Source organism: Stegodyphus dumicola, chromosome 1 (assembly GCF_044657685.1).
Source record: "Stegodyphus dumicola isolate Sdum_Otavi_A_Nest chromosome 1, ASM4465768v1".
NCBI classification, from domain to species: Eukaryota; Metazoa; Arthropoda; class Arachnida; order Araneae; family Eresidae; genus Stegodyphus; species Stegodyphus dumicola.
In genome coordinates this window covers 3,165,471-3,192,557 of record NC_140768.1, presented here as the reverse complement: position 1 = coordinate 3,192,557, position 27,087 = coordinate 3,165,471, and the positions used below count along the sequence as shown (strand labels likewise).

Genomic DNA, 27,087 nt, shown 5'->3' with positions numbered 1-27,087 from the left:
AAATCATCTAAACGAGCCATCAGTTGATCCACTGGCTCATGGACTCGCACAGCTCTAACTGGGTAGCGATCTCAATTAGTTGCTTCCTGGGCTGCCTCGAACTTCATGGCGTACAACAGAGCGCTTTTCAAATCTTTTACATCCGCCATTCGCAGTGCTTTCTGTATTTCAGGGTCCCGGATGCCATCGATGAAATATTGCAGGGACAGGATTTCCCTTCTGACACCAAAAATTGTTGCGTGCGTACGGGTTCGTTATGAAATGAATGCACAAGTCCGATGAAAAATGAACAAAAATTTATTATTATCACAACAAAAATGCTTAAATATTCTCAAATTATCAGGCAGTATTACAATATCTCACAGTAGTTATCTTTTAACTACTCAAATGTCCAATAGAACGTAATTCAAAACAGCTAAAGAACGCTAATCCGCGAATTCGCTACAATCAACAACAGTAGTTTTCTAAACAACAACAAACTAAACAACTGCTACAAACTGAGATGTTTTCCTCCTTTTATAAGATTTTAAAATCACGCGCTAGAATTTTCCAGCACTTTCTCGAAATCAAAAAGAGATATTTATTTATTTAACGCACGCGCTCTTGTATTTTTAATTTTTTTTTCCGGCTTAGCTTTCTTTTAATATTCGTCACGCGCTGCACTGCGCGAGAAATAAAACCATTTAATTTATAATTGAACTAACATTAGCTTTTTAAATACCAAATTCGTAACAATATGTTACCATCTACAGTGATAGCCAAGCGGCAATTAAAGCTGTCAATGATGCAAGAAACAAATCATCAATAGTGCAAGATATCTACGATTTATTATCACAGCGCAAGAGAACATCTATAAAAATAAAGTGGGTAAAAGCGCATGCTGGACAAGCCCAAAATGAAAGGGCAGATGCGCTTGCTAAAAATGCAGCTCAAGACCCATCTCTACCTCCAATCAATGTCCCATTCCCTAAATCGTATGTGAAACATATGTTGAAAAAAATTACATTAAAAAAATGGCAAACTGAATGGGAAAATGCAGAAGTAGGTAGAAGGCTTTTCAACTTCTACAAGAAACCCACATATGATCCAATCTCTTATAACTTCTTCATCAACATATTCTTATCTGGACATGGTCCTTTCCCCACGTACTACTTTGCACGAAATTTGAGCGAATCAGGCAAGTGCGTATGTGGGGAAAAGGGAGACCCAGAGCACTATATTTTCAAGTGCCAGCTCACAAAAGAGCTACACTGCAAAGGAAGGTCACAAATTACGCCTGAGTACATTAAATGCATGCTAACGATACCTCATTTACAACAAAAGGTTTCCTTGATTATGAAGAAACTTTTTGCATATAAAATAGAAGACATATGTCAAGATGCTATCGCATCTGTATAAATACCTCTTATTCTACAACTTGCAAAAATAATGCAAGATTTCAGAAATATTGCAAGTGTCTGAAACAGGCTAAATATGGTATAAATAGTTTTTATAAAATAGTTACATTAAGAATTTGGACTGTATTAGTGTAATAATTAAATCATTAATTAAAAGATAATGTAAATAATATACGACTCTATTAGATATATTAGTGTAAATGTAAGTATTATGTGATTTTCTAATGTACATTTTCTGTATTTATGATACATTAATTTACAAAAATAATAATGTAAGACTTCAGTGCTGATGCATTTGTGTGTAACAAGTTAAAAAAATGAAAGAAAATGTATTAATAAGAGAATTCGCCTTAGTAATTCAACTAAGTATGATAAAATGCACAAAAAAAAAAAAATCTTCAATTAGCTCCTTAAAATGATGTTTATTTTAATTCGATGTAACTAGATATACTAATGTAAATATATTGTTTGTATGAAGTACAATGTACAATGAAAGTTTGTATGTATGTTCGAAGTAATTATGTTATTTCAATCTGCCATAATCCAACTTTTGTTAATAGGTTAATTTCTTTGCAATAATTGTATACTATGTCTTTGTAATTGTATATTCAATACGTAAGTCTAATATTAATGTAAAATTACTATGTAAATGTCTTGGTAGGCTAGCATCCGATGCGGGCCAACTAAAAGCCCAGCGGGGTACAGTAGTGCGGCGGAGCAACACCTGTAAAAGTCACTGACGAAGTTCTGGTGCTCCGTCCACTTTTCCCTGTCCCTGTCCCACATAACTAGCATTTACATTGTTAAATACGAAGTTCTGAGTTAAAACTAAGTAAAGTATTTCTTCTCACATAATCATTTTAAAAGCCTATAGAAACATTAGGTTATTCCGAATCAGGAGGGATGAAAAATAAGCAATGATGCTCTTGCCGGGACTCGAACCATGGACCTCTCGAATACGCGCCGAGTTTGCTGGCCATTACACCACGAAGGCATGCTAAGAAGGCGGGAGAAATACCATATATACTCCCTGTTTTAAAGGGAACTGGGGATTAAGGGACACAGTCGCCAAATCCTGGTCTTGGGGAGTGAGTGAGTGAGCGCCACCAAGGAAGACCACTGACCTGGCCTTAGCCTCACAGTGTGTTATCTTCCTGGCAGAAACCATCTACTCTCTGCTCCATCCTGCTCCGGGAACGCAGCCGAATAGACGGCTAAGAGCCTCATAAAGTCTACATGTAAGCTTGGATATTATTGTACGGGGAAAGAGTATCCTGTTAGGAACTACTTAAAATTAAGGGAAGAAGCAATCAAAAGACTGTTAAGAATCGCTGTTAGAATAGACAGAAACTTGTGTTAGATAAAGTAAAAATAGGAGGACTCTGCCTGAAAAATTAACTGCCGTGGATTTTCTGGACTTGCTAAATGTCTACATGCGGGTGCTTATCCCGATACAACTGTCATATATTTATGGGGCTTTTGTGAAATGGAGGAAAGTTGTAACCTATTAAATTATTGCATATAGTAAACTTTAAAAAAATAAATAAATAAATAAATAAAATAACTAAATAAAGAGAGAGAGGTTTTGGGGAGTCATCATCAACCGTCCTTTTTTATTTCAGACTTCACTGTAGACACATTACGTTATTTCGAAGCAGAAGAAATGAAAAATGAGCAAATGCTCTCGCCAGGACTCGAACCACAGACCTATCGAATACACGCCGAGAGTGCCGGACATTACACCATGAAGGCATGCTAAGAAGGCGGGAGAAATACTTTATAAAGAAAAAGAGCATTTTGAGAAAAAATATTGTTACGAATTTGGTATTTAAAAAGCTAATGTTAGTTCAATTATAAATTAAATGGTTTTATTTCTCGCGCAGTGCAGCGCGTGACGAATATTAAAAGAAAGCTAAGCCGGAAAAATTAAAAATACAAGAGTGCGTGCATTAAATAAATAAATATCTCTTTTTGATTTCGAGAAAGTACTGGAAAATTCTAGCGCGTGATTTTAAAATCTTATAAAAGGAGGAAAACATCTCAGTTTGCAGGAGTTGCTTAGTTTGTTGTTGTTTAGAAAACTGCCGTTGTTGATTATAGCGAATTCGCGGATTAGCGTTCTTTAGCTGTTTTGAATTACGTTCTATTGGACATTTGAGTAGTTAGAAGGTAACTACTGTGAGATATCGTAATACTGCACGATTATTTGAGAAAATGTAAGCATTTTTGTTGTGATAATAATAAATTTTTGTTCATTTTTCATCGGACTTGTGCATTCATTTCATAACGAACCCGTACGCACGCAACAATTTTTGGTGTCAGAAGTGGGATTTGAATGCCAATAACAAGAGGGATGGAAGAACAATTGAGACAGTTCATTACTGCTTTTGCTGCTTTCCAAGAAAAGATGGAAGCTGGCCAAACATCTTTTAAAGAAGAAATGAAATTGGGCCAGGAATCCCTCAAGGAAGAAATGAAAACGGCACAGGAACAAATGAAGTTGGGCCAGGAATCCGTTAAGGAAGAAATGAAATCTCTTAAAAATGAGATGAAAGCAGGTCAGGACGAAATGAAAAGAGAAATTACCTGCGTAATAGAAAATAAATTTGAGGCTATGGAAGGCAGAATAGACGCGGTTGAAACTAAAGTTGGGCAAATAGAAGAAAGAGTTTCTTCGGTAAAAGAACAAGTAGAAGAAAGAATTTCTTCTGTAAAAGAACATATAGAAGGGAGAGTTTCTGCCGTCGAACAACAAATTGATGATAGGGTTTCTGCTGCCTTCGCCAAAGAAGTTGACAGCCTAATGAAGTGCATAGCGACGGTAGGAAACAATTCTGAAGGTTTCAAATTTTTATCGATGCCTGCTCGTTCCGTTCTGAAACTATCTACATATGATGGGAAGACCTCCTGGCAGGTGTATAGGACACAATTTTCTATCGTTGCGGATGCGAATGGATGGGATTCCCAAGCTAAGGCCTGTCATCTCGCCGCTTCTCTGAGAGGAGACGCAGCGGATATCCTGTAGACGCTTCCCGAAAATCAAAGGCTAGATTTCGAAGCTCTATCCGGCGCTTTGGAGCTGCGCTTCGGCGAGAAATGTTTAAAAGACTACAGCAGGCTCCAATTAAAATCTCGTCAACAGAAGCTCACCGAAACGCTTCAGGAGCTGGCCACGGATGTTGAAAGGCTGTCACATCACGCCTTTTCGGAGTGCCCGACAGAAACAAGGGAAATCCGGGACCCTGAAATACAGAAAGCACTGCGAATGGCGGATGTTAAAGATCTGAAAAGCGCTTTAGTGTATGCCATGAAACTTGAGGCAGCCCAGCAAGCCACCCGTCGAGACCGCCATCCAGTCAGAGCTGCTCAAATCCAGGAGCCAGGGGATCAAGTCACTGCTCGTCTAGACGATTTAACTAGACAACTGAACGCCTTGAGACAGAATATTGGTGACAAGAAACCGACCGTAAAGTGCTGGAACTGCGGTGCTGAAGGACACATCCGACGAAACTGCAGAACACTCCAGGGCACGGATGCTAAGACCGCTCCTAACAAACAGCAGGGAAACTAATTAGTGGCCATTTCGCGGGGCGGAGGTTGCCAGATCATGAAAATCCCGAGTTTAAAGCGCTTCAGATTTATGCAGTGAGAGGCGGCAGTAATGGACTTTTCATAATAGGACATATTAATGGAGTTCCCTGCAATATGACGATAGATACAGGAGCCAACGTTACCATCATCCGAAAAGATTTGGCTCAACAACTGGGAAGCAAACTTATCTGGACGCCGCCCTGCGTTACCCTACAGACTGTGTCCGGTAAGAAGATCAACATCGATGGAAAAGTAAATGCTAACATCACGTTTGGAAGTGCCGCTTACCATCACACGGCATATGTAGCAGAGATCACTGATTCTTGCATACTCGTATTGGACTTTCTAAGGAAATACAATTTTTCCTTGGACTTTAAAAATAACGAATTGCATTCTACATCTGAGGACATAGCGTTATTTGGAGTCAATGATGAAGTTAAATCTGTCCATAAAATCATAGCACAAGACGATATCACAATACCGGCAAGAACAGAAATTTTACTTCCTGGATCCATAGCCGAAAACAGAAATTTCCGCTACGGCATCATAGAATATCCCAATAACTGTAATAGCCCAAAAGGAGTACTAGTAGCCTCAACACTCGTCGACCTATCCAGAACGGTTATCCCGGTGAGAGTCGCCAATGTAACTGAGAAGGGGAGAATTATTAAGAAAGGTGAAGTGGTTGCAGCATGTACTCCAGTAACCGCCGTTGAAAGAAAGAGTAACATCCAAGAATCCGTGTCCTCAGAGAGAATTACATCGGAGTTATTGCAGAATGCGCAATTAAACGATAAAGAGAGGAATGCTGCCGATCGCGTCATTAAAGATCTTTAAGTTGTTTTCTCCCGCTCGTCTTCTGACGTGGGTCGAACTAGTTTGACACAACATAGAATAGATACCGGCGATCATCCCCCGATCAAGCAACATCCAAGACGTCTACCGTTTGCTAAACAGGAAGAGGTGCGAACACTGTTAAAAGATATGAAAGAAAGCGATGTCATCGAGCCTTCAGTAAGTCCATGGGCATCTCCCATCGTCCTAGTCAGAAAGAAAGACGGCTCAACAAGATTTTGCGTCGACTATCGCCGGTTTAATGAGGTTACGAAGAAAGACAGTTACCCTCTTCCTAGAATTGACGACATTCTAGACACTCTTTTTGGCAGCAAGTGGTTCTCAACACTTGATTTAAAGAGTGGGTATTGGCAGGTAGAAATACAGCCTGAAGACCGAGAAAAGACGGCATTTACACGGGACAAGGGCTTTGGCAATTCAAGGTGATGCCGTTTGGACTGTGTAATGCGCCGGCAACATTCGAACGTCTTATGGAAACTGTTTTGAAAGGCCTTTCCTACGAAGCCTGCCTCATATACCTGGACGACGTCATCATCGTCGGAAAGAGTTTTGAAGAACATTTAGAAAATCTTAGGAAGGTGCTTCAGAAACTGAAAGAAGCCAATCTGAAGCTGAGTCCCGCTAAATGCAAATTGTTCCGAAAGGAAGTGACTTACCTGGGACATGTCATCTCTGCAGAAGGTGTGCGCACGGATCCTGAAAAGGTATCAGCCGTTAAATCCTGGAAACGTCCCGAAAATGTCCATCAGCTGAGAAGCTTCCTAGGGCTTTGCACCTACTATAGGAAATTCGTGAAGGACTTTTCTTCCATCGCAAGACCCCTACACAAGCTGACAGAGAGCAACCAAAAGTTCTTGTGGACAAAAGAATGCGAGGATGCATTTAACAATTTAAGGAGGCTTTAACATCTGCTCCAATCCTGACGTATCCTCAGCTTGACCGACCATTTATTCTCGACACCGACGCGAGTAATGAAAGTGTTGGTGCTGTTTTGTCCCAAGAAATAGACGGCCAAGAACGTGTAGTGGCATACTGGAGCAAGTGCCTGTCTAAACCGGAGAGGAATTATTGTGTCACCAGGAAAGGGTTGCTCGCCATAGTCAAAGCTGTAGAACAGTTCCATCACTATCTATACGGCAGAAAATTCCTGCTCCGCACCGATCATGCATCATTGACCTGGCTTTTAAATTTCAAGAATCCTGAGGGTCAAATAGCCAGGTGGATACAGACTCCAAGAATATGACATCACTATCCGTCATCGTAAGGGATCATCACACGGAAACGCCGACGCCCTGTCTAGAAGACCTTGCCAAGAAAGCTGCCGATATTGTTCCAGGGTGGAAGCGAAATACGAGCTGCTGACTCCGGTCGCAAGACAAATTACAACATCAACATCGGCTGATCGAGAACCGTGGAGTGATGATGAAGTCAGGAAAGACCAGCTGGAAGACCGCGACATTAAACCCATAATTGATTTAATGGAGTCATCAAACAGAAAACCTACCTGGCAGGACATTTCTATCTGTAGTCCTACAACCAAACAATATTGGGCACTCTGGGATTCACTTCACATTCGAAACGGCGTCTTATACTGGAAATTCGAATCGGATGATGGGAAGACGTTCCGATGGCAACTTATACTTCCAAGATCCCGCATTCCTGATGTCCTTAAAGAGTTACATAGCACCCCTACTGGAGGTCACTTTGGAATAATGAAGACCTTGCAGAGAGTTCGTGAGCGCTTTTACTGGAATAATGCAAAGGATGACGTGCAAAAGTGGTGCCGATCTTGCGATGCCTGTGCAGGTCGGAAAGGACCGAGGAGACGCAGCCGAGGCAAGCTGCAACGTTACAACGTAGGGGCGCCTTTTGAACGTATCGCCTTTGACATCCTGGGACCTCTGCCACGAACTGCTGATGGCAACAAATACATACTCGTTGTCATTGATTACTTCACCAAGTGGCCTGAAGCTTATCCTATTCCTGATCAAGAGGCTGTCACAGTAACTGAGGTAATGATACAGCACTGGATTTCCAGGTTCGGAGTGCCTCTTCAGTTACATTCCGATCAGGGAAGGAATTTTGCCTCGGCAGTAATCAAAGAACTGTGCAAACTACTCGGCATTGACAAAACTCAAACGACGCCATTGCATCCCCAGTCGGACGGCATGGTAGAGAGGTTCAATCGAACCATCCTTAATAACCTCTCATTAGTGGTTTCCAGAAACCAACAGGACTGGGACAAGAAATTACCACTCTTTTTACTGGCTTACCGCAGTGCTGTCCACGAGACTACCGGCTATTCTCCATCACAGATGTTCTTCGGTCGTGATCTTCGTCTGCCTTGTGATCTATTGTTTGGCCGCCCTCCGGATGCTCCTTCATCGTCTGAGGAATATATTCAAGATCTCCAGGCCCGGTTGGGAGTGATGCACAACTTTGCACGAGAGCGAGTCAACCTGGCGACGGAGAAGATGAAGACCCGCTACGACACAAGAGCTACTGAACATCAGTTCCACGAAGGAGACAAGGTGTGGTTGTGGAATCCGACTCGACGGAAAGGACTTTGTCCGAAATTACAGTCACCTTGGGATGGCCCGTATACAGTCCTAAAAAGGCTGAATGACGTCGTGGTTCGGATTCGTAAGTCTTCGAACTCTAAACCTAAAGTCGTTCATTACGACAGGTTAGCTCATTACTATGGCCATAGTACGTAATGTAAATAATTGTAAATAGTATCAGACCATGGTCCTTTTTGTTTATAAATGTGTATTTGATTTGATTTGTATTTAGTATTTGATTTGCATTTAGTATTTGATTTGTATTTAGTATTTGATTTGTATTTAGTATTTGTTTTGTATTTAGTATTTGATAGCATTTGATTTGTTTAAGTTAGTTATTACATTTATTGTTTATATTGTTTGATATTGTAATGTAACGTTTATGCCTCAGTTGCATTTATGCCACAGTTGTAAGTTTAGCTTCCTGTCCAGGGATTGTACTGCCCGGGACGTGCAGTCCTTGGGAAGGGGGCAGTGTTACGAATTTGGTATTTAAAAAGCTAATGTTAGTTCAATTATAAATTAAATGGTTTTATTTCTCGCGCAGTGCAGCGCGTGACGAATATTAAAAGAAAGCTAAGCCGGAAAAATTAAAAATACAAGAGTGCGTGCATTAAATAAATAAATATCTCTTTTTGATTTCGAGAAAGTACTGGAAAATTCTAGCGCGTGATTTTAAAATCTTATAAAAGGAGGAAAACATCTCAGTTTGTAGTAGTTGCTTAGTTTGTTGTTGTTTAGAAAACTGCCGTTGTTGATTATAGCGAATTCGCGGATTAGCGTTCTTTAGCTGTTTTGAATTACGTTCTATTGTACATTTAAGTAGTTAAAAGATAACTACTGTGAGATATTGTGATACTGCATGATAATTTGAGAAAATTTAAGCATTTCTGTTGTGATAATAATAAATTTTTGTTCATTTTTCATCGGACTTGTGCATTCATTTCATAACGAACCCGTACGCACGCAACAATATTGAACATTTTGGTGAGTAGAGTATATCCAATAGAAAAATATAAAAAATAAATTAAAAAATTATTAAGAAGTCATTTCTGATAGTCTATTAATCTGCCAATTCCATTATAATTATAAGGTATTTCTCCCTCTTTCTAGTATGCTTTCGTGGTGGTGTGGTTATGCCGGTGTGGTTATGCCAGTGCGGTTATGCCAGTGTGGTTAGCACACTGAGCGCGTATTCGAGAGATCCAGGTTCGAGTACCGGTGAGGGCATTGCTAATTTTTCAAGTCTCCCTCATAAAAATACCCTAATGTCTTCTACAGTGAACTAAAAGATAATAATGATTCTCCACCACCAAGATTTGGCGATTGGGTCCCCTAATCCCCAGTCGTTCTGTAAAAGGGGGAGAATATAAGGTAGTTCTCCTTCCTTCTAGCATGCCTTCGTGGTGTAATGGTTAGCACGCTGGGCCTGTATTCGAGAGATTCAGGTTCGAGTCCCGGTGAGGACATTGCTCATTTTTCACGTCTCCCGCATAAAAACAACCTAATGTTCTCTACATAGTGATGAGCAATTTATTATTATATCTTAAATAATAATCTAAATATCTTCTGAAGATTAGGAGTAGGTCTCAGAGTTGCCATCTACATGTCTGATTAGTACGATGACAGCGAAACCTAGGGGAAGGGTTTCAGATAAAACGGGGAGAATTTCAGCGCATATCGCTTTAAAATACACATTTATAATCTATAGGCAAACCGAAACTGATCGAATTGGTAGAAAGGATGAACGTTAGCGCAACTGGTAAATTACTATGCAAACATAATCGATGCTACTTTGGTAGACGGTTGCACGGATTTTTGGCGATTTACTTTGGCGCAATTGTTGGCGCGGTTTTTACAATCGTCAGCCATCTTGAAAAACGCTGTTTTTAGGTATTTTACGCATAGTAAAGTATTCGAAACTTTAAAAAAATTAATATCGTTAAAAATAATGGATTAATTTTTTGCTGAAAACGTCGTTTTTTAAGATGGCAGGGAAATGTAAATAAATACATTTACTATGAGTATAAAATACTAAAGTAACGTTAAATTATTACTTTCATATAGCAAAGAAATGGAATAAAAACACCGGTATTAAAAACATTGCGCCGACGTTTAATTGGATTAAAATTTTACTTGAATTAAAATCCTTTAAAATAAGTTTTATAGGATATAATTATTTAACATTAAAACATATGTGGCAATAAATATCTCGGCAATTTTTGAAAACATTGTATTAAATTTTTTAAATAAAAATTGAAGTATACAATTATATAAAGTAAAAAGTAAAATATGTAGTTACATTTTTTGAGTATTTAACCTGTTGTATATTGATAATTACCGCAGAAAAAATTGATTTAGATATCAATGAAAAAAATTTGAAAATGTGATATAAGTTAAAAAATGTAATCTAAGTACCAAAAAATTGTAAAAAAAATTGAAAAATGTAATCATAAGGAATTCGAAGAGATGAGTAATAAAATTTTAAAATGACTCGGTAATGCACAAATATTCAGTAACCAATCAGGTAGCTGATTACAGCTCGTTAATGCACAAGTATTCTGTAACCAATCAGGTAGCTGATTACAGCTCGTTAATGCACAAGTATTCTGTAACCAATCAGGGAGCTGATAACATCACGAATAGAATTAAAATTATTTAAGTATTCATACATAATAAAAGCATTTAAAAAAATGCAAAATTAAATTGTATTTTAATATTTAACAGCCATAAATAATGTTAAAACATTAGATTAAATTTGCAGATATTAAAACCAATTACTTTTAAAGTAATGTGACGTCATTCGTTACATCATCCACAACATAAAATTCCATAAAATATCATAAACAATAAAATTTTTATTTCAAATAAAAATGCAAAATTAAATTGATTTTTAATATTTAGAAGTAATAAATAATATTTAAAACACGGAATTTATGCATAATAAAACGCATTTTTTTAAAAAAATAAAATGACAACAAAGTATCCGTTACCATAAATAACTTGTCTAGCAATGGGTTTACCATAAATCGTATCGCTCGCCAAAATCCGTGCAACCGTCTACCAAAGTAGCACCACATAATCAATTAATCTGCTTTTGTCTCTTGGCTGCATAGTGTGAAGGTATTAATTAACTGCTTTCATTCTGACGTACCGTGAAGAAGCATTAAAATCTGATCTGCTGAAAATGTTAAGCTTCAAACATACGTTTTCTCTTATACAGCGAATTAATTATACCCGGTAATAGAATATCGTCCTTAGCGGAAACTTTATGGAAATTAATTTACTAATTTTATAAATAAAACATTTAAAGCTATTCTATTCGGAGATAAATGTCTAAATTAAACGGCCATTAAAAGGTATTTATTACGTGTGGATGCTAATGGAGGTAATTAAAGTGACCGGACTTATCTCCAGTGCTGAAATGAAACTTCCGCTTTCCGGCCGCGCAGGAAATTGCCAGAATATGGTGATGAGTGTCCGTGTTAGACTAGAGGCATAATTATTGTACATAATTGCTTATACTCTTAGACAATGCAGTATTTGCGGAGGTATTGAAACACTGAAAACAGCAGTTCTTGAATATAACATTAATGTCGATTAGTCATGATATCGAGTAATTACAAGGAATTTTTTAGATTATTTTAACACCTAATTATCCATATTGAAATTATCATGTAGCTATCTGAGTGATGGATAGAAAATGCCATACTTTTTGCTTACAAAATCGTATGTCTGTGTACCAGATAACGAATATTTGGTACATGTATTCTTACGAACTGCAATAATGCTGCGAAGTTTCATGAAAAAGCAAAATAAAGTCTGCCTACGCGAGAAGCTTTAGGTAAAGCTATCATAGGAATTTCGAAATCTTGAAAGCAAACTTTTATTTATTTTGTAGGATTCTCCACTGGGTACTTCTAAGTTACAGAATGTTGAATGTGAAGAGTCTTAAGAACTAGTAAGCGAATAATCGATTGAGTTCGTGAGGTAAAAAACAACAAGTGAGAAGGGTGAATTAACCCTTTATTATTCCAACCAAAGTTTAACAAAACTCCGTCTTGGAGTTGTATAATAAAAGCTGACACTCAAGCTTAGGAAACTAAGAGTTAAAACTGAACTAATCTTAAACATATAGCCGAAGCTATCAAAATTCTAACAGAGTTGGCCCCTTAACACTAATTGACTGCGAAGCTATCAAGGGCAAGTACGTCCGAGCTTAACAATAGCTTAACTCTTTCACATACAATCCGCCCCACACGGCTGTACATTGAAACAACCAGAACCGCCTGAAAACGACCGAGATTGTAATCTTGTTTTCTTCCCTCCTCCTGAGGTATGCAGGAGCAGGTGCAGTTCCCCCAAATGCATTGTATCAGATTACAGCAGACAGCTTGTCCTAAGAAGTTTCTTATCTTTTGGTTGATCGTGACATTTCGTTTTTGATTCTTTTGTGGTGCAGTGTGCTTTTAAGCTTTAAACAGCAATAAAAGTGCAGTTTAAAAATTTAAGGATTATATTTATTTTTAATCAGTTTATTTCTTCCTATAAAAATAATGGAAATAAACAAAATCTCAGTCGTGATCAAAGCGAGAAAGGCTTGTTGGTCTGACCTTCAGAAAAGTTTTGTAAAGAACGGGGTCAAAGAGTAATGGAATCTTTGTTAGAAAGTACAAAGGATGTCATTCGAAATCTTCACACCTATTTTCTGCGTTAATGGACGGGGAGGGGAGGAAATTGCTGTGAAACTGGAAAAGTATTTCGGGCGGTTTGGTATTTTGAGGATACAGTTTATCCAAGGGTCTGGTTTTCAAAGAGTTAAGAGAGTAGCCTAAAAAGGCGGACGCGTTGCTAGCCAGAATCTCTGGTTCTCTCTGACTAAGACAGTAGAACTTTATTTTTAATTTCTTATTTAATTTTTACTTTTACCAATTTCCAAATTTTATGTTTAAAACAATTACAATGTTACAACTTTATATACTTATCATTCACGTATATTTTTCAAAATTCATTAATAAATGTAGCGGATGGTAGATGATTTCATCAGTTAAGCAATAAAGCTGAAACGTCGTAACAGCAGTACAGCTGGCTTAACTGATGGTCTCCAGTCTCCAGCAGAACTTCGCAGTTAAAACCGCTCTTTCTCATTAGCATTGAAAGCATTGATTCTAGCATTGATTCTAAAACTACGTTCTGGCCGGAAGAGGTAAGTTGAAATGAAGAAGCGATAGGAAAGGAAGTTTAAGTCAAAATTTAACTGCTAATAAAATTAATATAATTCTTACAATTTTCATACAATGGGGTGTCTTTATATATGTGAGTAAATCCTGTTACAAAAATGTATAAATACTTCCTTGTTAAACCCGTCGCCGCCCAATTTTCCCAGTTAGCAAATTTAATTCTTTTGTTGGTTTCCAATTTCTCAGTTTGTAAAGCATAAATACATTGTAATATGACTGATAAACGGAAATCGAATGTCGAATGATAACACCTTGGCAAATGGGTTCTTAGGCGGTAAAGAATGCAAATTAAAGAATCTATTCGTGCAATTGCGCGTAAAATACGAAATATACGATTACGTGTAATGATAATACTGGTCAAATCGCGTGGATGATATACTTAGAGGCAGAGTTACATAAATAAGAGGCCTCTAAAGTGTAGCAAGACTTTTCAAAAGTCATTTATAACGTCGAAAGTACGTAAATAGGTTTTATGTCAATGAAATGAAATAATAATAATAATAATAATAATAATAATAATAATAACTTACAATATAATAGTATACAGAAGTAAAAAAAAAGTTCAGATTTTTTATGGTGAATCTTTACATTATGGTAACTTGGCGAAACTTTGGCGACCAAACCTGCAACAGCAACCTGCTAGTTTTTTTTTTTTTTTTTTTTATTTTTTTTTTTTAAACGCCATTTTGTTTTCACGAAGTAAAGGCATTTTTTTCCCCGTCAACATTTTTTGTAACAATCTGCTAGCCGAATTACGCTTATGCGAGAACTTTTATGGAACAAAAGTGCTTAATCATGACGAAGATTAGGTACGAAATTGGGAGAAAGTGCAGAATCGCAAACTGCTTGCCACGTTTTTAAGAATTCGACATACCCGGTATCACGTCGACCTATTTTCACTTAAAAAAACATCCCAGAATTGCACAAAAATGGCATTGCGCACACTCTTGACTTTATCTATGTACACATCGACCTATTTTCACTTAAAAAGTATTGCTTATTAGCTAAGCTAAAATCCCCATTGGATTTGGGTGCTTATTAGCTAAAATCCCCATTGGAATTTTCTGGAAACTGTCACATTACATGTCTCATGATCTCTCATTTCTCTGAGACAAAATAATCTGTGATTCGAACAGTGTACTTCTCAGATTATTGCTAAAGTCGTACCTAGTAACCTTTATCGCCTTACCAAAATGTCGCCAAACTACCTGTTACCATATTCTAAAGATTAGCGGATTTTTCTTTTCAGCAGTAGGCACAACGTAAAATTCAGTAATAAAATAAATTATATATGTATATATACGAATCGAAAGCTACAGGTATCTATCAAAACAATTAACGATATTACGCCCTTACATACATTTTTTAATATTTAAATCTCCTATAGATGCGTTTCATTTTCAAAGAGATCACATTTTTACAACTGCCGTTTCAAAATACTATATTTTATTTATTATATCGGTAAGCGTTGGAGTAAATATAAGTATGGCAAAATCCGAGTAAACGGTACGGCCTCGGCGCGATTTTGAAAAGTGTCGCCAACACCAAAATGACCCGTTTGCTGCTCATCATAACTGTCGCTTTTACTGCTCATAATAAATGTCGCCAAATCCCGTCTGTACCGTACACTAGGGTTAAACCTATAGTATTAAATAATAAGTAATATCATTCATGTTAAGAAAAATAAAAAAAAAATAATAAATAAAAATGTGAGAAAGAGCTTACCGATGCAAACCTCTTAAGAAATTCAAATCAAGTAAGAAACTCCAGCAAGAAACCACGTCTCGCGAAAACTCGCAATTTCTTGAAACATGTGTTGCCATAGTTCAGGAACTAAATGTTGATATTTATTTATTGTTATTAAGTGCGCAATTATTATTCAATTAATTGTGATATATAATCTTATTTAATGTCTGTTCCAGATGTGTTCTTATCAGTTTAACTTAATTTTATTTAATTTGTTCAGGATGCACATTTACTAATTTCAACTGTTTCATTAGACATTCATGTATATGTTTTTATTCATGTAACTACCGGAAATATTTTCGTAGTCAATATAGATGACCTTCAATTTCTCGTTATTTTAAACTGTTTCTGTGGTAAGTTATTTCAGGGACTAGTGGGTAGAATAACTACAGATTATCATGGGTGTTTTGTAAGAATGCTCAATTAAATAGTTCTGAAATTCTTAGAACAATAGTTATGGTTACAAAAAATAAATTAAACAATCCAGATTTTCTGGGCTATAAAAGCATTTTTAGAAAAACATACAAAACTTTTTATCGAAGCAGTGTGCGAAATGAAGTATAAAAAAATCTGATTGGACACTGCATGACTACCTAGCGCGGCTTCCTTGGATTTTCTTTAAATTTGCATTCTCGAATTATTCTAAATTAATGAATAGATTCCTACAAGCAAGCTGGAAATGACATCAAAATTTGCAAATTTTGAAAGGAAATATATATCCCAATCAATTTTTCTCGTCGGAAGGCAAACTTCGTGTATTTTTATTTTTATAACAAGTATTAAAACTTTTCCAAATATGAATATGGAATAAATACGCATTTAAAGTTAAATTTCGTTTTTATGTCTAAAATTTTCCTTTTAGCCCAAAGGGCCTTAAGCCCAGAAGGGCTATTAATTTCGTTTTGGCATTTTGAGTTATAAATTTCTCAAACTGTTGCCACCAGTTATTACAGCCCTGCATATATTTAAAGAAATTAAATAATGAAGAATTTGCATAAATGTATGTATATTTCTCGCATTGCGATAAAGAAACGGTACCTAGAGCCATCCAATTTTGAATAACATGCGTTTCCACCCAAACATGGGCATCTGGAAGCCCAAATTTGAAATTTGGAATTTGTTTCATTATCGATTTCATATTTTGTAAAACTTTAACGAATTTTTGATCAACAAACTCAACTATTTCAAAGCGCCCAATGGCAACACTGTACAAAAAAAAATTATCTCCAGTGAGCGAGTTTGTGTATCAGAAATCCTAAAGATAAGCTCATTTTAAAATTATTTTGCGATATTGCTGTTGAACTTTAATTTTATGGTTTAAGTGCGAAGAACATGATATTTAATAAATAAAGACAACCCACAAAAAGTTAAAAAAACGCCCCTTTTAGCGTAATAGGAAATCCAAAGCTTTCAGCTTTTTTTCTTTAATTTGACTTTGCAAAAACAAGAATATTTTCCTCATTTAAAGAACTTCTCTAATTGGACTACAATCAACGAATGCGAAATCCTGTACTGCGTCTTGAATGAGGGTTTAATTTACAAATTGAAAAAGCTCGAGCTTAGCAGACAGCTCTTTTCTATCATTTACTCATTTATAATGTATTTCCTCCGCCTTCTTAGGTCAGCAGTGTAGTGGTCAGCACACACGGCGCGTATTTCCAGAGGTCCGTGGTTCGAGTCCTCGCGAGGACATTGCTTATTTTTCATATCTTCTGCTTTAAAAATACCTAATGACTCTAGAAAACTTTCAAAGCAATTCAAAGAAATTGTTAAATTTCAGATAATAATTTCCTTCACAGTAAGATAAATGGTAAAAAATGTTCGTTTCGACTAAGTTTAAGCAATTTATCAAAGCAACAAACTGCTGTTCTTTTACTCAAGTTCTGTACAAAGTTTTCCAGAGTCTACGTTTAATTTATAGTTAAATTTCATACGCGTTACATTAGTTTTATGTTTTTAATTCTGCTTTTCTTTTAAAAGAATGTCATTGATGGAAGAGATTACAAGATTATTTTTCATTAAATATTTGTTGATCAAATTTCCTTTTCTTACTTTTCGGTAATTAACATGGTGCATGGAATTTTAAATGTCTAAAATCAAAGATTAAAGTAAAAATAATTACTTATGCATCCGCTTTGAGGAGAACATTCTGCTTTCCACGCAAATTGAAGATCCGGATGTTTCTGAATTATACGCCAACAACCAATAGCTTCAGCTGGTTGATGGAAATGACAGCATACATTTTACTTCCTTCTACGAAGTAAAGGAAGTATTACAATCGCGAAAATTTTCGGGTATCATATTTCAACGAAAATATCCATTTTTACCGCTATCTAATGTAATTTTATGATGTTTTTGCTTGACATCTATACGTAAGGACAGAATAAAGGACTCTTTTTCCCAAAACTGGTTGCAAAAAGGATTTACCGTATATACTCGCGTATAAGTCGATACCGCGTATAAGTCGACCCCCCCCCCACTTCGACATAAAAAATTCGTAGAAAATAAGAAACCCGCGTATAAGTCGACCCCCCACTTCCGAAATCGATCGAGAAACTTCGAAAAAAATTTTTAAGTACTACATTTATTCAAAATCATCTGAGAAAAAAAAGTAAATATACGATAAAAAATACCTTGGTAAATAAACAAAATCAAAATCCTTCAACGTCCGATTCATGGTCAGATTCGCCAAACATTTCATAGAACTCTTCTGTCGTCATTGGCTCGTCATCATACCATATTTTCAATCTCGAACTCTGTATTGCTACAATCACTACTACAGCCTGCGTCGTCATTTTCACTTTCAAAAACAGTATCATCTTCCGTGCCGTCTAGTTCATTGCTAATACAACATTTTTTAAATGATTTTATAATCATTCAGAGGGTATTTCGCAGGCATTCGCATTTTTCAGGGGCAAAAAACATAAAAATTTCCAAAAGTGTCCACAATTTTGGCCACCACTGTAGTTCGTCACATAATTTAAGTCATGAAATTACTTCAAGTAAGTGACTTATTTAATAAGTCGTCCAATTCGAGTGCGGGAAGAAAACAACTGTATTATACAAAGAAATTTTTGAACTTCCGATTCTTTTCATTTTTTATGGCCCCGCGTATAAGTCGACCCCCCCCCCCACTTTAAAGTCTTTTTTTGTCCAAAATATCTCGACTTATACGCGGGTATATACGGTAAAATGAATTCAGAAAAGATTGTTTCGTGATGTCAGTACATACATATGTATGTATGTATCTCGCATAACTCGAAAATGTGATAGAAACAAACTCCGAAATAATGACCAGCAGGAATTTTGATGGTGTAGAAGTGTTGATCCATACTCAATAGGAAATTAGAGGCAAAGGCAGATTAAATCTTCATTTTTTATTTCAGCAAACACGTTACGGCCACAAAAAAATTGGCACATTATTTATGCCTATCCAAAATTTTACATTTTTGATAAATTGCAGCAAGAAAGAATGAGAAAACAGACTGCAGTGTAGCTAGGCCAAAGAGTAGAAAGCAAGTGTGTTTTGTTCAGGGAGAAATCTTAATTCAGACCGAGTTAGTTTTAGTTCTCAATACATTTTGATTGGATAGTTAATACTGCTGTAATTGGACTGCTGTGATGGATAGTTAATACTGCTGTATTGGCTGTTAGAGTTTTAGTTCCATTTACATCATCAGAATTATGTAGAAGTCATATGACATAGATTAGTCTCGAAATGACGCAGAACAAATAGAGGTTACTAATTTTAGAATACAGAAGGGAAATTTACGTCGCTAATTTAATCTTTTATATAGTCTTTATTTTTCTCACATATACACTCTTTTGCAAAAACATCGAAGCAGCATAAAGGGAGTGGTTGTTTTTGATGAAAATGAATATGTGTATAGCTCCTACACAGATAATAAAATGATTAAAAAATCATAATACCTGTTCACGGCTCACAATCACCCATTGAGTGTTAAAATTAGTTGTTGTTCGAACCGTCCCTGCCAGCAACGCATGCTCGAATTCGTCGAGGCAAGGAGAGGTAGAGGTTTCTAATGCCATCTTGCGACACATTCTGCCAGGCATCATCAGTTGTCGCTCCAGATCTGCGATAGTTTGTTTTGCCCGAATCTAGTGGCGCACCATGCACCAGACATGCTCGATTGGTGAAACGTCTGGTGACCTTGCTGGCCAAGGAAGTGTATCAACCGCACGGAGATAGTCCAGAGATATGCGAGCGGTATGTGGCCTTGCATTATCTTGTTGGAAAATGGCCCCAGGATGACGTGCCATGAAGGGTAATGCAACTAGGCAACCAGTCGCAGGATGGTATCAGCATATCTTTGAACTGTTAAAGATGTATGGAGGATGACTAAAGATGTCCTGCTGTCATAAGAAATAGCGCCCCACTCCACCACACCAGGGGTTATGGCTGTTTGCCTTTGTAAAACAAAGGCTGATTGAGACCACTTGCCCCGTCCTCTCCAGCCACGAACACAATCATCATCTGCTTCAAGAGTGAAGCGGGATTCATCGCTGAACACTATACCATGCCAGTCTGACGGCAGCCATGACGATATGCTGCGACACCACTCCAGATGACACCGCCGATGATGTGGGGTCATAGCCAAACGTCTTAAAGGTCTCTGTGAGCGTAACCTCACCTCAGACAAGCGCCATGAGATGGTGGACGGTATCATGGGAGGTATAGACATGGATGTAGTGTTTTGAATAGTCGACAATGATACCGTTGGAGCGGTTCGCGCCTGGCGAACAATCATCCTATCTTGCCACGCATTTGTGATCCTTGGCCTTCCAGAGCCTTCATTTCGTTGACAATTTCCTTGCAGCAACCATTGCTGCCAACATCTTTGCACAGCAGTGTCTATGCGCTACAGGTGGCAGCCTATTGCTCGGTGTGACCACCCAGCTTCACGCAACTCTACAATGCGACCACGTTCGAAGTCGTTTAGTTATCTGTAAGGCCTTCGTATATCATCGTAATGGCATCTTTAGCTGCATCTTTACGGAATTACAATGGCAGCAACAAAAAAAGATAAATTTCCCGCCTCTGTTACTGGTTTTATCCTTTGCGAATTGCGCACTAGAAATGCGCGCTATGATCGTAATTCCTGTTCATTTGCCTTGAAACTTTGATCATTTGCATGTTCGATCGAGATTTTTTTGCATACCAAATTTCGTTCCGATCGCAAAAGTTCTTATTGGTGCTTCGATTTTTTTTTGCAAAAGAGTGTATATGTTACGGTGAAACACCGAAATCTGGAGAATGTCGACTTTCACCGGTGAATGTCAACATTCACATAGTCTCTGGGTGTATGTCCGAAATATTTTCCAAATACTCTTATTTCTGATTTACACCGGTCAATGTCGACATTCACCATGTACTAATAGTGAATGTTGAACATATAACAATATTATATTTTTTTCTCCGTCATTCAGTCGCGAGTAAACACAATTGAGACTTGAACTTAAGAACATGAGAACCTAAAACACACAATACATTCAAAACGAGAAAGGAAAATAATAGAAGTTAAAAACTTACTTAATTATACAGTACGTTCTAAATGAGAAAATAAAATAACAGTCATAAAAAACTTACTAAATTAAGGGGTTCAAATCTTATTTATTGCAACAACTTAAACTATTATGGCACTTTAATGACCTCTCTTTTCGACTTTCACCAGAGCATATCTGTGATTGTCGACATACAACGGTGAGTGTCCGAATAAACAAGAATGTAGTGAAATATTAGGTCTTTCACCGACGTATTTGGTGAATATTGATATTCTCCGGTGAAAGTCGACATTCTCCAATTTCGGTCTTTCACGGTAACATATATACCCACTGTGTTACTCGGCTCCGTGAGCTCAGTTTTTTATTCTTTTATGTTGGTAAATTGTGCATTTCTTGCTTTAAAAATGATTTAATAAAGTTGTTTTTATCTTCTGGTTAAGTTTATGCCTTTAGTTAAGCTGCGTGCAAAAGCTGTAGAATTACCAACAATTTAAGTTGCTTAATTACGGCTAAGCTTAATTTTTGTTACCATAGTAGTTATATCTGTTTACATTTGAAACTTAGCAGAATAGTGAATTAAGTCTTTCCGCACCTTCGGTGTCTTTTTGCTGAGTGGAACCAAAACGAAACTTTTAGTTTTGGGCACCGACAAATCTGCTTTTCTGCATGCTGGCCGAATTGCTTGGTTTTGAGTAGAAATTGTAATTTAACTGCAAAAGTATTTTTTAAAACTGATTATGTCATTCTCTCTTTAGTAGATTTAATATTATTTGCTCTTGCGGCCTAAATTCATATAATGCATTACTTCATAAATTTTTAATTTCTGTTTTACAACACGCTGCAGCATTAAAACTTAACTATAAGTAGAAATATTGAAATAAAACTGTTATCTGTTTCAAATGTTAATACTGTTAATTAAACAAATTTAATTACCGGATAAAATATGCTATGCCACATAGGATTCTTCTTCACTTTTAAGGTCAATTAAACGACTAAATGGAATTCTAACAGAACGAATGAAATAATGGAAGAAACATTACAGTTGTGTTTCAGATAAACATTAATTACAAGAAAGTAATTTTTTTGGAAACTTCATCTTGTCTGCAATCTATTTATGTAACAGCTTAAACGAATATCAATCCCACAAAAGATCGTAAATATGTATGTATTTAAATTTTTTTAATTTCGGAAGAGTAGCCTTGAGAAATCAAGGTTGCAGAGATGAAGATTTCACCCATTGTTTTCCTTAATAAACCCTAATTACTGAAAGCATTTGAAAATTTTTCGGTTCCGTTGGTTTTAGACTTTAATCATTAGTATAATTGGCACTAAAGTTCTTTAATGGGAACTTTCATTATTGCTAGGAATTTTACATTTCGAAGCCTTTATCCGGAGAAAAAAATTATTTCATTGAAAATCTTCAGTTGTTCCCATTTTTGACAATTGTTACGTTATCGGTTCCTGAACTGACTTGAAAGATGGATGAACTATTTTTACTTCCTTGTACGAAGTAAAAAGGAAGTATTGTAATCGCGAAAAGTTTCAGGCAGCATATTTCAACGAAAATATCCACTTTGACCGCTTTCGAATGCAATTTAACGATATTTTTGCGAAGTATCTGTACGTAAGGACAGAATAAAAGACTCTTTTACTCCAAAAAACTAAAAAACTGCTTTAAAATGAATCCTGAAGAGACTTTTTCGTGGCGTCTGTACGAACGTATGTACGTACGTATCTCGCATAACTCAAAAACGAGTAGCCTCAGAACGTTGAAATTTTGTATATAAGACTACTATAACATGTAGATGTGCACCTCGTATTTTGGTTTCAATCGGCCGCGCCAAACGTATATAAATATATTTATAAGTATATCCACTCTGTTACCCGGCTCAGTGATCTCAGTTTCTTTACTCTTATATGTTTATAAATTGTACATTTTTTGCTTTAAATGATTGAATTATGTTGTTTTTATTATCCAGTTAAGGGTTTTATGCCTTTAGTAAATCTGTATGCAATATTTTTAGAATTATCAACAATTTTAAAGTTGTTTAAGTGCCGCTAAGCCTTTTTTTTTATGGCGACCATTGATTGTTTACATTTGGAACAGCAGACTAGTGGATTTGTTGTCAATCTAGAGAAACGTAGCTTCGTAAAACAAAGATAACGTCTTCCTTGCGAATTAAATCATGCTTAATCCTTTCTGGAATTTTTCGAGGAAATAAGTGTTTAAGATTTATTTCGTAACTTTTAATATAGATATTTTGAGTTTTTATGTATGTTTGCCTTCTCGCGAAGTGAGAGCTGAATTAGTTGAATGAGAAATACTCAATCGTCTGTAAAAAACTGTTTCTTTTTTGTTTTGTTTGCTTAATTTCTTTTATACATCATTCTAGCTTTATTATAGTATTTGAAATGAACATGTGGCAACGATTAGATAATTCTATTCTTTAAATGATATAAATTTTGTGCATTATTAGTTATAATATGAACGAAATATAATACTGTTAAGTGAATCTAGCGCCAGAGTGTCGGTATGGTAAACAGATACTAGAGTGAATTTTAAAGAATGCATTTATTCTATTGTGATTTATGCGCTGTCGGCGAAGTAGATTTAATTCAATCCAATAAGTTTAAATGAAATGCAAGAAAAAATGCGTATAATTTAATATTCCGTACAAGGAAGTCATGTGGTGTTCACATCAGACTTTTTTATTTCTTAAAAAGGAAGATTTATTTTTATGGAAAAAATTATACATATTTACAAAGCAATGAGTATAGAAACTTCAGACTTCAGAATAATTTTCTAAGAATCATTTTTTAAGAATTTAGACATATTCTAAGGAGAATAATAATACAAAACTATTAGAGAATGTGTATTACATTATACATTGCATATATTATGTGTGTGTGTGATTATTAGTACCAACGAGAAACAAGAATAAAACATATAAAATAAATCACGCAAAGAGGAAATAATAATAATAAAAGTAATAATAAGCATGTAGAAAATGTAGCAGTAATAATAATAATAATAATAATTAAATTCGAAAAATTGTCAGATGGGAAATGATTTAAATATTTTTAAGAATTAACTATAAATATAGCTTACATGGTAAACTAAAATTTAGAAAAGAGAAAATCAGAAATACAAAATTATATCAAGCAAATAAAGGCTTATCTAGTATAACTCTTTTTTAAGGAGACAACTCATGTAAAATCCTAGTGTATGGCCTTGGCACGATTTTTAAAATTGTTGCCAATACCAAAATGAATCGTCATAAAAAAATAATTCTCATCATAATGTCACCAAATCTCGTGTATACCGTATACTAAAGAAACTGCTGCTCAGATTATACGAGGCTTCTTTTATTTAATAAATAAAAAATATAATCAAACTTTATTTCTTCAAGTTGAAAATTTTCTAGAGACGAGTAAAATAATAATCAATACAAGCTACTTTAAATTTGCCTATCCCCAGTACAACGCTATTTTTCAATAAAAGAATCATAATTTAAATTCTGCTCAGTTGTTAATGGTCGGGCAAATGTTTTGGAACAAAATTAAACGTCTGTAAGAAATAACTTTATATTTAATTTCTAAAAAAATCAATAGATAATACAGAATAATATAAAAACATACTAAATAGTAAAATGAATTAGGTGGTACGCGAATACATCAAAATAAGAAACTATTAGACGAAAAATAACGAAAGAAACAGAAGACTTACTTCCATGTGGAGCAACGAAGCATCTTAATTTTTCAGAACGACAGCTGTTAGTTCGCAATGTTGCCAGTTTACAAACTCTAAAAAGTGAAAAACGTTGAGTAGTTTAAACGATTTGCGGATGGCGTAAGCGCAGAAAATGTTAAACAATCTGATTTGAGCAGCAAATCAGAATTAAGTGGAACTTCGTAAGCTACGATATTTGTGGTGGGTTTGATTGATTACAGATTTGGCAATAATATTAACATGTTTTCGGAGATATCAGAACTCCAGTTGATTGGTTTAATGTTTTTAAAATTAAAGTCTTTTTTTGTCAAATAATCGAATTTTTCTTGACTTTACCATTATAGAAAATTAAGTAGTCGATTATTTGACAAAAGATTTTTTAAATTGAAAACCATTAAACTGATTAACTGGAATTACTAGAATTTGCTTAAAACCATTTAACTAATCATCTAGAACTAACTTTATAAAACATTAAACTAATTAGCTAGAACTAACTTAAAATCATTAAAATAATTAATTATAATTAAAAAACTAAAATGTTAGTAATTTTTGTGCTTATGTTACTTTTGTATGTAAACACTTAATAAAATGCAACACTTTTTTAAATGTCTGTCGAATTTTGGAGCATTCAAAATTCTAAAATGTTATTCAGTGCGTTAAATTAATAAAATATTTAGTATTTTGAGAAGAAAATCAGAATATTTAATACTTAGCAAAGTTATTTGTGACTCTTGTAAGGAGAATTTAATTAAAATGTTTCAACTCAAGTTATATTCGCAGCAGAGAATAGAATAGAATTCTCTATGGCGCCATTTTGTTTGTTTAAATATTAGAATTTGGTATGTGATCATGTGATAAAATGATTGGCAAAATATGCATAGCATGAAAGGTAAATCGGAAACTACATTAACTTTGAATATTGATTTCTAGGAGGAAGAGAGGAAAATCTAAATATCAAATCTTTTGTAAATTAAAAAAAAAAAAAAAAAAAGTTTACTCATTCACAAATTCCAAATTAATTTAATACTGCGAATAAAGGAGTTTTTTTAATTGATTGTCTATAGATTAATTCTGAAGTTCAATATCAAACTTAGTAGTAAAATCAAAATAGATGTTAAATAATATTTGTGTTATATATTCATGATAGTGATATGAAATTGATAATGTCTCACGAAACTATTTCATTAACCATTTCCGGCACGCTACCTTTTAAAGTTGGAGTTTTGATTAAAAAAAAAAAAAAAAGAAAAAGAAAAGGTAGGCAGCCTAATTAGGCCTAGAGTAAAATTTTTTGAAGTAAACACAACTAAAATTTGTAAACACAAGTAAAATTTTGTGAACTTATCGTTTAATTCTGTGGGTGTGCCCAAAGTGGGCACACTGATTAGACTAGAACTTCGAAAAGAGTGCTGAAACGATCATTGTTGTTAATGAACTGACCGATGAGATGCGGAGAAACAAAAAAAAAAAAAAAAAAAAAAAAAACAGACTCTCAGTTGTCCTAGATGATCGGTGAGCCCGGTCTGGGCACACCTAGGTTCGCCGTTTGATTTTAGGCAAGATTTGAAGGTAAAAATTTAAAACTAATATAGAATAAGGAGATTAGCATACAGCCAAAAAATAACATATAAATTTATTTTCAAACAATTCCTTTTATACCCTAAAAAGATCTGGAAGATTTCTTTGAAAAATGAGGGTCTTAAAAAACCTAACATGGCTAGAATATATGGACTGGCTTGTGTTGAGCTGCCATCTACTATAAATAAAGAAGGTTCAGAGTAACCTATAAAATCCTTTTTCATTCAATTTTTCTGTGCGTACAGAAGGAAAATTTTAGGTGTGTCCAAACCGAACACACTGTGCCTAGAGTAAAATTTTGTCCAGTAAACACAAACGTCGTGGATGCTTCAGTGGTAACGGAATTAACACTGGTATTGGTGATGCATCACTTTTTATTCACAGCACATACCACAGATACAACATTTAATTAATACATTTAGAAAACTTTAGTAGATATCCGAGCTGGTGACACGATCAGAGACGTTAATGAAGATGGCACTCGTCATCACTGGACGATTTATGTCTCCACCCCTCAGCTCGATGGCGGAGCTTCTCAAAACCTCTCTCTTCGACAGGCGTCTCACCAGAAGTCTCTTCTCTTTACGCATGCGTATTACTCAGTTAAGTCATTGCCATTCACAGTTCTTTAAAATAGTTATTAAAATGAATTATAGACCTCGTAGTGTGAGGAGTCTCTCTATTCGAGAGCATCATAGGTCTTTCTAGTAGAAAGTTCAGGAGCGTTCTTTACACCGCAAAGGATTAATACTTAACCATACCATTTATTTTAAACATTTTGTTTCTATTTTGAAATGATTTTGTTTATTTTATTTTGAAATGTTTTGTTTTTTTAGTATAATAAGTTATGTAATTGTTTGGTATTC

General features: G+C 35.5%; 2 protein-coding genes across 3 annotated transcripts in view; one reads left to right on the top strand and one right to left on the bottom strand.

Moving 5' to 3' along the window:
- Window positions 1-20,093, bottom strand: part of LOC118188968 (uncharacterized) — a 162,648-nt gene extending 142,555 nt beyond the window's left edge. Inside the window, exon 1 of the mRNA XM_085812237.1 lies at window positions 19,853-20,093. Coding sequence (XP_085668363.1) covers window positions 19,853-20,093 — 241 coding nt within the window. The remainder of the gene's footprint in view (window positions 1-19,852) is intronic.
- Window positions 1-27,087, top strand: part of LOC118188057 (prolactin-releasing peptide receptor-like) — a 335,927-nt gene that overhangs the window by 306,774 nt on the left and 2,066 nt on the right. The window lies entirely within an intron of this gene.